Genomic DNA, 13,300 nt, shown 5'->3' with positions numbered 1-13,300 from the left:
CTATAGAGTTTGTGCTAGTTTACATTCCAGCCAATGGTATACAGGAGTTACTTTTTCTCCATGCTCTTGCCAACATGTATTGTTTCCCATCTTTCTTAGAGCTTTTTTTGGGGGTGAGGTGGGGTTTTGAGGCCACACCCGTTTGATGCTCAGGGGTTACTCCTGGCTAAGTGCTCAGAAATTGCCCCTGGCATGGGGGGACCATATGGGACGCCGGGGGATCGAACCGAGGTCCTTCTTTGGCTAGCGCTTGCAAGGCAGACACCTTACCTCTAGCGCCACCTCACCGGACTTTAGATAGAGCTTTTGATTCATGATTTTTGAAACATTTTGTACCTAGTGTCTTACACTGGTTGCAAAGCACCAAGTTCAAGTCATCTTTGACTACAGAAAATAACAAGTGATTATTTTGGAGAATCCAGAAGCATTTGTTCCATTTCTCATAATATTAATAAGGATTTCTTAATGTTGGCATTGTTTACATTTTAGGCTAGATATTTTGCTGTTTGAGGAATGGAGTTGTTCTCTGTTAGTTATTTAGCTGCAACCATGGCCTCCCATCCTCTAGATGTCAGTAGCACCCTCCCTATCTGTGTCCACAGGAGGCCAAACAGATCCTAGGTATTGGGGATTAGGCAAAATGGTCCGAGGTTGAATACTTCCGTTCTTTAGTATCTAATACTTTGTAACTAGTAAACACTGGCTCTTCAGCCCTAATGCCTTCCCATACTGGCCATTTCTTTCACCTGTGCTTTCTACCTCAATCATAGGCATTATTGTTGTTGTTGTTGTTGTTGTTGTTGTTGTTGTTGTTATTTCTGGTTCTCCCCATCTGAATAATTTCTCTGCCTTCCTTCCTCCTTCAAAACCCAGCTCAATTACCATTCATCAGTAAAGTCTTTCCAAATGTTTCCTGTCTGTCTTAACAATTCTAAATTTTGCACCATTAAGGAGCCTTCTGAACACCTGAGCCCACTAATACATATTTCTCATGTGAGTGTAGACTGGTATAGTCATTTATGCATGAACTATTTTCCTCACCTGACATCCTCAATCTCTTAGTCCAGTTTTCTGAGTGTCAGCACAAAATCCTCACTACTGGCAAGCCCTTTGGTGTGAGAAGAATTCTACAATGGAGCAGAGATCCAGAAGAGTCCATTTAACTCTTCAAGAAAAAGGACATGCCAATGGGAGACCCCAAATAATAGAGTGGCAATGGTTGGTTCCCAAGATGACAAATCCCTTTACAGTTTTGGTTGGTTTTTTGCTTCTGGGTCTATCTATGGCCAGTGCTGTGGGGCCTCTATTTGACTCCTTATCCTTATAAGGTAAAGTTTATCAGGACATGCAGAGGAAGGAGGAGATTGGGAAAGAGCAATGTAGCTGGAGTTTGAAAAGTCTTGGTTCATTTTTCCCCTGCTGTGGGGATGAGTGTCTTGCTGATGCAGCCCAGCAAGCTGTCAGTGAGTGAGCAGTTGTTCCACCCTAAATAATCCCTGTGACCTTTGCTCTTTCATAGAGAATGCCTTCATCTAAGCAATGTCCAGAAACCCCTGAGAAGTCACTGACTTCAGATTCCCTGTTGTGCTGGAAAACTCTGAGTACCACTCCTTTTCTGCGGCATCGCTTACACTGACATGCACTGGATGCTCTCTGGGTCTGGTGTTGTGAGTAATCAGGCCATTCACTTGCTTGGCATGCATCAGATGAAGTCTTTATCACATACAGAGCAAAGGGCTTAAGGTGTGACCTCAAAGATCTGGTCCTCATAGATTTTCTACTTTGTTGGCATATTATGACAGATCTGCAGATGGAAGGGAAGCATATAGAGCAACACTGTAGAGGGGAGGTAGTATTTCCCTGGGCAAACAGTTTTACACACAGGATGAAGGAAGGCTGCTAAAAAAGACAATATAGCAAGGATGTGACCTGGCATTCATTCCTGATACCACATGGTCCCTTGAGTATTACCAGGTATGACCGTGGTGTTTCCTGGTATCAATAAAGTAGCTTTGATAATCCTTGGAATCACCTAGCCAAACAGCATCACATTCTGAAGCTTTTTTATTGAGCTACTGACCCAATTAGCTGAGAATCATGGGGTGGGGGGGCTGGGCTTTCTGAATATCATTTGGGAGTCCCCCCAAAAAATTGGAGGAAGAAGCAAAAGGTTATCTTTTCTTACAGTCTTTCCCTTCTGTCCTTGAAGTGTAACCTTTCATGTCTCTTTTTTCTTGACTTTTTCTTTTATAACGCATTTCATTCATCTGTACCTTCACCTCTTCCAGATACTGGATTTTAGGCTTTTATATTTCTTAATATTTGGATCCATTTTCAAGTTCTTTTCTAGAGTAAACATATACAGTATTTGGGTAGATACTGTATTAGGGTTGATATTGCAGTATTTGAGTAGTATTGGTTGTATTTGGGTAGATATTGCATGCATGGAAAGTCAAATAGGACCAAGCATTAGTCTTACTCTTATTTGACAGCACTGTAGTATTGGATAATCCTGGCATTGCATCCAGGGTTGCTGTGGACTGATTTTATAGATCACTTGTCTATCTGGCAGCCATAATGGTCTCTGACTTGCTGATTGCAGGTCACATGAGCTGGGAGCAAGAGTAGAGGTGCTGTAATCTGGCACCATTTCAAAATATAGAGCCCTGTGTTCTTTCATAACCATGAGCTCCCTCCCACCTTCAAGCAGGTATCAGTGCTCTCAGAGTTTGATGCATTGGTAAACACTCAGAAAGGATTCCAGTCAGAATGATTTCTAATGACTTTAACCTTCTGGCCATGTCATAAAGCAGGAAGGCTGCTACAAGCTGTGTTTGTTTATGAATCAGCCTCCGAGAACATTGTCCAAACAGTCCGTGGTTGAAGAATGTTAATTCATTCACTTGGAGAAAACTTGACTACAAATGTGAACACAAATGCTTTTCTGCTTTTTTTTTTTTTAAATAGATGGTGTTATTGTGCTGTTCACTGTCCCCAACTTTTAGATATTTGACTCATAAAGTTTACAGCAACACTTAACTGCATCTGGATTTCACATTGAATTTGGGAAGGCAAGAATCTCCCTGTAATTTGCACCAACTGCCCTGTAATGGAAATTATGGCTTGGAAAAAGTTTCAAATGACGTATCTGTAAACTAAAAGGAAAAGTTGATCCCTTTAAAGGCTGGTTATGTGCAATTGTAGGCTTTTCTAAATTTTCTTTCAAAAAGCCATAGCCAGCAACAACAAAAATATTTATTTCAGTGATCAAAGTAAACTGGCTATGAATTAAAAATTGGTCTTGCTAAATTGATTGGTTCATCAAATTTGGTTTTAAAAGTAGAGTGAAAGTTGCAATAGAAATTTACTGACTTAAAAAAACTATAAAATTTTTCTGTATGGAGGCCAGTTGTTACAACTCCGTAGGAGCAATGAATTACCTTTAGAGAATGAATAGGCATTTTCATAGTCTGCATGCTGGACTGATGGGCCCAGCTCTGCTCTTAGCAGTCTTCTTAAGTAGGATGGCATAGTCTCTCAAGCCTCAGTGTGCCTGCTCTTTTGCTATGTTTTAGATTTCTGCTTTGAGTTGACAGTTGGGGGCATTGGAAAGCAGACTGTGTCTGGTTGATGTTTGTTTGGGCCTCTCTTTCACATTCAAGACTTTTCCTAGAATATCTAGTGACCAATCCTTGATGGTTGGCTCAGACAGAAGACTAAAACAGCAAAAGGTTGGGAGGTCCTGGATGGAAGCATGGTTGGATCTTTTTGTCCACAGGGTTAAGTGTAGGACAAGCCTCTATTTAGGGAGTTACCAGGACTTGGCTCTGCTTCTTACCTTCTTACCTTCCTGGCTGACCACTAGTGTCAGCAGCATATTTCCACTTCAGTCCTGCTATTCTCAGCTAGATGCTTCCCCCTCCCTGTCGCTAATCACCTCCATTGTGGTCAGTGTTCAGTGTCTCCAGAAAACCAACCTTGAAACAATTCCTCCTATTTTAATCTCTATAGCTTCCACATCTTGCCTTTTGCCATACTTGACACTTCCAAGTTTAGGGTATCTCAGGACTTCCTCAGAGAGCTTAGTTCCTGGCCTGGGGGGGGGGGGGAGTCCTTTCCAAACACGAGCACTCTAAAAGTCATTTATTGTCAAGGTCATATTGCACTCTCTTCTGGTTTTTCCCATCTTCCCAACATGGAAATCATTTGTCTACTGTTACTCTCCTATCCCAGATAAAACATTCTCTTCCTTTGTTCCTGTTTCAATGAGGTCTTTGCTAGGACAGAAACAAATACCATTAATCAATCTGCTGTGTTTAACCAAACAATCTATGTTTTCTCATCGTAAAAGTAAGTCTGCGTACCCAATCAGCAGATGACTGTGGGTCTCCTATGTGCCAGGTACTGACCTGGGTTAGGGAGGTAATAAAAGCCAAGATAGTTCTCTCCATTTCAGACAAGTGTGAAAGGACCCCAGGCCATCCCCCATGAAGCTTCTGTGGGAGATGACTGTAGAGATAGTGCCAGGAGGGAAGTGGTGCTGAGAAGGGAGGGAGAGTGAGATCAGCTCAGGGATGTGGTGGAAGGCTCTGCAGGAAAAGTTCAAGCTTCCACTTTGAGTTCAGTAGTTGGGGGGAAGGAGCACAGATGGTGCCGAACATAGCCAGTGATTCCAAGAAAAAGCAGTGTTCCAAGAATCCGTCTCACTCTTCTGACAGAGCAGACCACCTCTCATGGACACTGCTGCAAATACCTAGAGTCTTGTCTCCTGTGTCTCACAGGTCCCTCATTACCTAGCTGTGTGGTTAACAGGGACAATGAAGAAGCCTCTCAGGAAGCAACCATGAGACCACCACTTCCCCTTCCTGCTACCTGCTATGCAATTCATTTCTCCTTCAGAGTGGCCTGGTTAGTTTTGGTGAGAGGTAGTGCAACTTGATTTTGGGCTTTCTCAAAAACTAAGTCATTTCAAGTATATAAAACCCATGTTCTTCCATTAGCCAGTTAACCAGCCACTCACCTTGATAGTTTCCATTTAGGCTTGTAGAAAAGCTACAGACGGTCCGGGGTAAGTCACCCATCCGGGTTCTCTGAAGTCAGTGTTCTGAATGCTTAAGATGGGTCTTACCAGGTAAACGAGGTAAAAAAGGTGCTATCCACCTTTTCTCAATCATGGTCCACTTCATTATTGAGGATCTGAATGCTCTCCTTTTATTATTTTGAGAGTGGCCTTGCTTTATTTCTTGCTACTTGAGAAGTAGCAGGAATTAGTATCACAATAGCAAGCCTTTGACTTTGTACTTGAATCTAGAAGACTAGAACTACAGTTGCTACAGAAAGTTTTCACTTTGTTCTAGTGCCTGGTCCTCACTACAGAGCCGTGCCATCCAGATATTACCCTGCATGGAAAGGCCAGGAGCAGTCTGCCACCATTTATGCTTTTAGAAACTTGGAAATAGGCTAATAAACTTACACTTGAAAAAAAAAAGTTTTAATGCTTGAATTTTCTTTGGATTCAGTCAGCTTGAAATATGTGAGACATGATAAGAGGAGCAAAACATTGTCATATTCTTGCAGTGACTTTTTATAACTATACTCTGCCCTATTGAAACTTTAGGCTTATCTCCCTGATACCACTTCTTAGTCATGTCAAAGTGGCCAAGTGTTGTTGTCAGAAATGGTGGGATGTCTGCATGATCCACATGTTTACTTGCTGGCCTCAGGAGCCTTTTGTGATAATGAAAAATATGAGTGTCTTCTAAGGGTAAGTTCTGTTTCTGAGCAATGGCAGGGGTGTTCCAGTTTCATATTGTTCTTGGCATCATAACCAAAGTAGCCAGAGAGGACCTATGAGGTTGTGTGCTGTCACAACCATTGCGGTTCATACAGTCCTGTGATAGCACCATTTCATATGAAAGAAAATCTTTATTGTGTGGGCATGAAATGAAGAAGCCCTTTTTGTTGAATCCACCCAAACTTAGCAGAAAGTTCTTCATGAGAAGTCCCTTCTCACCTGGCAGAGGAAACCTGCCTTGCTTATCTCTCTGTCCCTTTCCTGTTGAGAGCTTTAAGCACCAGTTACTTTTCTGACAGGAAGGAAGAAATGCTGAAGGCACTTATTACACTTTTATTGAATGTGAAATGACCAGCAACGTAATTAAATACATGAAATGATGAGTCACAATCCCCATACATCGGTCAGCCAGGATGTGAGGGGCAGCTGGGACTGTACCTCCAGCAAGTAGCTCAGGTGTCCAGTCCTCACTTGATGTGCGGTTACCAAGCATCTGATTTTCTTGCCAGAGCTCAGCGTTTTGATAAATGTTCTAAAGGTTACCTAAATAAGCATTTCATCTGAAAAAGATTTTTAGGCCTTACTTGTCTGTAAGAAATTCTGCTTTCTTGACAGTTACTATGTTTTAGGAAAAAAGGAGAATTCTACCTCAGGTGCTTGGAGATTTTTGTTTTGTTTTGTTTTCTGTCCGGTGTTTTGTTTTTTTGTTGGTTTTTTTTTTTTTTTTTTGTCTTAGGACAGCATTTGGAAGCTTCTGGAAGTCCATTTCACCACTCATAACTTGAGGATGTGTGAAGTCTAGTACAAATGACGGGAGGTGATGAAACAAAATATTAACACTTAAAACCTATGTGATGAGATTGATTAGCACAGCTTGGTTTGGCGTGGTTTGGTTTAGTTTGGCTATACGTGGTGGTGGTCAGAGGCTATTTTCAGCTCTGTGCTCGGGAGTAACTAGATGCATCACCACCAACTCAAATTAAGGTTGCTGCCATTATGTTCACATCCAGGGCAATCATCTTAACTCCTAGGCTACCTCTCTGGCCCCAAATGCTAAGAATTCTTTATTCTTTGTGAAACATTATGACAAGATGCAATTTACATGAATTGTGTCAGTGGCCAAAATCATTTATTTAGGCCCCAGAGAACCTTGGAATGTTATGTAAGCAACTCTTCCTTTCCCAAAGGGGGGGAATAAAAATAAAAATATGTCCGTATATGTAGTGCCCACACACACACACACACAGGACAGAGAAAAGGTAAGGTAATGAAGAGATAATATTTAACTTACTTGGGAAATGTTATAATTGGAAAAAAAATAAAAGGCATGAGAGGATGGTCTGTGGAAAGTAGCATCAGTTACAAGACATGGGAATTAACAGCAGACATGGGAGATATTAAAATGATTTTTGGCCTCAACTCTTTTTTCCTTTCGGCACACTTTTTAGACGCAGTCTTTTCTTTCAAAAGACTACACCTTATGTAACTGGACCAGATGTCTCTAAATAGAAATAAGTTTTAATGACCCAGGTTCATCCCTTTCTCTAACCTGAGTCTCCTTACTGATGCATGTTTAAATTTTCATGAGCTCCTGAGAAATTTTCCATAAAGACAGGTATTGCCCTGTCTTCTCTATGACCTGCCTGGGTTTGATGGGTTTTAATGTTTTGTTTTCAGTTTGGGAGTCACACCCAGCTATGGTCAGGAGTTACCACCAGCTTTGCACTTGGGGATCACACCAAGTGGTGCTCAGGGTATCATATGGGATACTGAGGATTGAACCCTAGTAGGCTGTGTGCAAAGCAAATATGCTAACTGCTGTACCATCTCTCTGATTTGGTTTTTGTTTATTTTCTTTTTCCCGCTGTTAGCCCTCGATCTCTTGTTCCTTACCTCATTTTGCATCTAGACAGATGTAGTGGGATTGATCTTTAGGCTGCCATGCACACACATGGCCTGGCCAGCATTGCATTCTAGGGAATTATTTGAGGAACCAAACTCTTTCTTGGGAACACAGTGTTACTGACTTCCCCAGCAAGCCTAAGAAACATGCTCAAGGGAGTTGTCTCCCAAATATGGGCACCCTTTGAAATTACAGCCAACCCAGAGAGTTGGGGCTAGTTTGCAAACCAAGATCCCCCTTGCCAAGCAGTATTGGTGTGTTTGGAGAAGCACTGGCTATATCTGCAGGCCAGTGGTCAGCAATGGTCTCAGTGGCTTGTGCAATCCTTGTGGGAAGGGAAAGGAAATGCTTCTTCGTTCTGATCTGTTCTCACTACTGCTGCCAAAACCTTGAGAGCCGACTGGATGGAGCCGCTCAGAGGATCTTTGTCTCTTGTTTCAGAATTTGGCTTTCAAGGTCCTGCCATGGCAAAGACCCAGGAAGCAGGATTTCTGAATAGCGTGTCCCCGACATTCTTGGCATAGGAAAAGCAATAAAGTGAACACAAGATTCTTAACTTTAACACCAAGACTAAAATTGCCACTAACTGTCCAGTTTCGTCTGGGAGCTGAAAGCATCGTAAATTGATTTTTAGGTTCTTGTTTTTGCCACCCGCACTCTATGCCAGCGTGCCTGTACCGCCCCCTCCCTGCTCCCTACCCCATCACCTGTTCCTGCACTTTGAGTGGTGTATGTTACAGCCACCACGTGCAGTAAACACTTCCTGCACATAGGTGCTTGAAACGACATCTGTCATTACATCAAAGAAGGTGTTATTGCCAAGTGCAGCTGGAAGAGTTCTAAAATGGTCCTAAATGAGGTTGGAATGAAAAGAAATGGGTGTGAAATAGCCGAACCTTTTTCTAAAAAGACAAAAATGTGCTCAATTTCTCCCCGATAGTCCTTTTGTGTAAACCTTAATCTGCCTTATATGTGACACAATTCGTTCTGTGTATGAGAAACCTGGCAACATTACCAGTTGCAAAAGGTACATAATTTGATAATTGTTGTGTTGGACAAGCACCTTATAGGAGGTAGTTCTGCCCAAAGGTCAGTTTATCGTTCTGCAAAGGGAAAACTCCTGTGAGGTTTTCGGGTTTGGATCCTGGGTCAGAATTTTTGATCATTGCAAATACTGTGATAAACTCTTTGGAGGAGACTTGCTCTCCAGAACATGAATCCAAACCCAGAAAAGTACTCAGGGACAAGAACAATATTCAGTGGACTTTCAAATTGATGGCGCTTTCCAATGGCAACTAATTTGTTCCAGCATTGAAGTGAGCATAATTAACAGAGACTTTCTTTCTTAGGTCGATTAACCACCCAAACCATGCCAACATTGTAACTGTATGCAATGAAAACCAATATTTATGAGGGGGATTGTGCAAGAGTTGGTGTGACAGATGGACATTTTATCACTGTTGATGTTTGGAATTCTCCTGAAAAGTAATGCAATATCTTATTTATGAATGAATGGAGAAATGATTGTACCTTACTGACTGCATTTTCTTTTAAAAAGTTCTGCACTAAATTAATCTTTTTCTATACTTAGCCTCTGTTACTTTCTGTTAGGTAGCCTCATATATTCTGATGCGAAAGCCCAAGATCATAATTGTGTTTTTATTACAGATACAGATCCGCGTGTCTTAGAAAAACAAGAATTACAACAGCCAACCTATGTTGCCCTCAGTTACATTAATAGGTAAGCTATTTTCACAATTTATTGCAACTACATATTTTCCACATTTTGTTTTTAATTATGTATTTTTATCATGATCGAAAAGTTTTTCATCTTAAAATGTTTACATGTGATTATTTAAAATTGGTCTCTGTATGAAATGTTCCTGTTTCTCTGTTGGGGACATGAAGATTTATAGTTCTCTGTGCATATGACTAGAAAACAGACTGAACTATAATATATAAGCTCATTCAAGAAATGTTTTATATGTAGAGTTAGGATATGCACTTCTGAATTCATAGGGCAGTTTGGAAGATTAATGGATGCATTTTTAATAAGACTTCTACACATTGTTAAAGAAGTACTTTCTGAATACAGAATATTGTTAGAATATCAGAATATATCATGATATAACAAACTGAGGTAATTGAATATCAGAAAGTTATTTAGTAGCAGTTCATCCTTTATGAAAAACATTCTCAGCAACTGATCTCATCTGTGTAGCAAATATTTTACTGAAAGTAAAAGTGTGTCTACCCTATATAGAGCAATGAGAACTTGATATATTGAGTCTAAAAGAGAACATGTGATTTCAGCCAATTCAAATAATTAAGGCAACAGTCATTTTCAAAGAGCACCTCAAAACAACTCCATTAAGAAAACACATACCCTTCTAGTTCATTCTTGAGTTTCAGCAGCCAAAAGAAAACAAACTTCCCCAAAGAGAAGAAGGGCTAAGCAAAAGAAGCACTCATTTTTAAAAATGAGAATGAGGAGCTCTGCTTTTCTGCTAATGATTTAATGAACGAATTTCCATGGACTGTTCCATGCATGGGAAGTAAAGAGTATTTCTGGGCTTCTGATATCACAACCTAAGCTACAGGGTCTGAAGTAGGAACCTGGGAATAAGCTTCTCTACTATGACATTTTAATGCCATCTTAGAGAATTTCCATTATTAATGCTTGCCAAGGAAGAGCTTTGCAATGGAGTTGCCTGTGCTCAGTTTGTATTTCTTTTATAAAGCATCTTTTAAAAATCCTTAATTAGCACGAGAATTATTTGAAAACATCTTTTGAGGTTTCTTCTATCTATTGAAAGTCCTCTGAAAAAATATTTACAGATTTTTATTACCCACAAATTTTGAGATGTTTTATTACAATATCCTTAAAATCAGAAAAAAATACCATACTATACAAATACTATACTTATCTGAATTTCTCACAGAATCTCATCTTTAGTGATAAGTGTAAGTATATGATAAGTATATAAATTTTATTTCTGCTCTTTAGTCAGTTTGTGGAAGAGGTTATAGATTGTCATAATTATGGTATTGAATAGTTTTTCAAAATAATATAGCCAGTGTTTTGACTAAAATATGGCATTATAAAAAATTCATGGAAAATTAAGTCTTTTGATAAGAATCTATAAAATGCTCTCCATTTCTCCTATTTATAATAGGGGCCACGTTGAACATTATAATACCCATTATAACAGACATCTGTTAATAGCATAAGTGTTATAGATACACACACAAATGTTGTCAGATGTGATTCTGAACTATAAAAGAACTAAAAGAATGTGGACAAAGGTCACATAACAAATCAATAAAGAACTTAAATTAAATATAATTTAGTTAAATTATGCATTGGGCTGTGTCCTGGGTCCCAAACCCTAGCAAATCAAGGCATCATTAAGCAATAGGTATAAAATTTCTTGGATGAGTTTCTGGAGAAAGAGAGTTACTCAAAAGAAAATAATCCTTTATATCACATAATGGAAGAAAATTATATAATATAATCCAACATTTAAAAACAAACTAAAGTACACATTCAGGCCAGAGAGATTGTACAATGTTTACTTTGCTTGAGTGTGACTCTGATCCAGTCCTTGGCACTTCATATCATCCCCCGAGGACTACTAGGAGTGACCCCTGAGCACAGATCCAAAAGTAAGTCCTGAGCACCACTAGGTATGGCCCAAACCTCCTCCCTTCAATTTTTTAAATGATAAAATTGAGGCCAGAAATATAGATAGTAAAGCAGGTAGGGCATTTGTCTTGCAGATGGCCAACCTGGTTTGATTTCCAGAACCTCATATGGTTCCCCAATCCCTTACAGGAGTAAAATTTCTGAGCATAGAGTCAGGAATAAGACCTGAGCACTGCCAGGTATAGCTCCCAAAATAAGAAAATAAATAAAATGCCGCATTACCACCACCCAGGTGTCACTACTAGTGACATAAAACTCCTATAAATAATGTTAAACCAAGAAATGGACATACTGTTTGTTGTGACACCTGTTCTTTGCTCTCCAATCTCCATTTTATCATTTCAGTTTATTTGACTCTAATATACAACCCAGATCAGATTCAGAATGTCCTCTGCACCTGGATATTTCCCTTCTCTTTTTGGTTTCTTTTCATTTAACACTGTTTTTTCAGTTCACAGTGGCTTAGGGTTAAATCATATATGCTTCCACTTTCTGGGGTTTCTTTTGCATATCTCCTCACAATGTCAATCAGCAGATTCCTGGCTCCTTAATTTACCATAAAGTACAAGTTTCATCTGGAACTAGGTTTGTGTTTGTCTTGAACTAGGCATACCACTGAATTTAGAGACCTGAGAAAAGAGAGAAGTTGCCACTTTTGATCTTAGCCAGTAGAGAAGTGGGGTGTCATTCTGTTGACTGACCAGTGATCTTGAATTGAAGAGAAGGAAGACTGAGTTTCAGGGGTGCCCAGGGTCCTAACCACTTTCTCATTCAGGACCATCTTGTAACTAGTGCCACATTCATAGCTGAGAACTAGTAGATACCCTGATTTTATGTTTGTAGGTGGTAAATAAATACATAGTAAATGAAAGTGACAACTGACCCTTGGAATTGCTACAAGGGTCAGCAGCAATTGGGGGAGGAAGCAGCTCAAAAGAGTGGGGGGGGGGCCTTTGATCCTTCTAGAAGAGAAACATTGAAATTCACATGAAGTCAATACAGATTCAGGAAGAGTGCAACAAAGATTAGGTCATGTGAAAGAGCCAGCTTGACAGCAATATCCTGAACAGAGCAAAAAAGAGAACTATTTGGAAAAAGTCAAGTTGAACAAACAAGGAAGCCTTTGCTCTTGATCACCATAGGGAAACAAAGTCTAATTTTTCTAAGCAGTGAAGAGGAAAAGAGTATGCCTTACAGTTAATCCTCTTATACTCTGTGTGCATTTTGTTTCTTGAAATTAAGATGGATTTTCTTTAGGCCTTAACATTAAAATTAAGAGAACCAGGATCCTAAAAATGGAGAGATTTGTTTGTTTGTTTGTTTTTGTTTGGGGGTCACACCCGGCAGTGCCCACTCCTGGCTCTGCGTCACAAATGGCTCCTGGCAGGCTCAGGGGACCATATGGGTTGCTATACTTCTGCATGCAAGGCAAACACCCTACCTCCATGCTATCTCTCCGGCCCCCTGCCTTTTTTTTGGGGGGGGGGGGGGAAATCCTCACTCAGTTACACTCAGAGGTTACTCCTGCTATGCCTCAGAAATCACTCCTAACTTGAGGGACCATATGGGATACTGGGGATTGAACCCAGATCCATTCTGGATCAGCCACAAATAAGGCAAATGTCCTACCACTGCGCTATCACTTCAACCCCAAAGATTGCTATTTAGATGATATTTTTTCCTACCCCAGATGATATTTTTTTAAAAAAAAGTTAAGTAGAAATGGTGCCAATTTTAATGCCTATTTAAGTTGTTCTGCTCTCTTGAAATTTACTAAACATGTCTTAAGTTCTTTTCAAAAGGCTCTGTTACATCTGAGCAAAATTTAAAATGATGATTCCGTGAGAACATAGGAAGCTCAGTGAGTTATAGGAAAAGTTTTATTATGTATAATATT

General features: G+C 40.0%; 1 protein-coding gene across 1 annotated transcript in view; it reads left to right on the top strand.

The window, feature by feature from the left end:
* Positions 1 to 13,300, top strand: part of JAZF1 (JAZF zinc finger 1) — a 354,408-nt gene that overhangs the window by 183,903 nt on the left and 157,205 nt on the right. The window contains exon 2 of the mRNA XM_049782007.1: positions 9,366 to 9,438. Coding sequence (XP_049637964.1) covers positions 9,366 to 9,438 — 73 coding nt within the window. The remainder of the gene's footprint in view (positions 1 to 9,365; positions 9,439 to 13,300) is intronic.

The sequence above is a fragment of the Suncus etruscus genome, chromosome 10, assembly GCF_024139225.1.
Source record: "Suncus etruscus isolate mSunEtr1 chromosome 10, mSunEtr1.pri.cur, whole genome shotgun sequence".
Taxonomy (NCBI): Eukaryota; Metazoa; Chordata; class Mammalia; order Eulipotyphla; family Soricidae; genus Suncus; species Suncus etruscus.
This window is presented reverse-complemented; position numbering and strand designations above follow the sequence as displayed.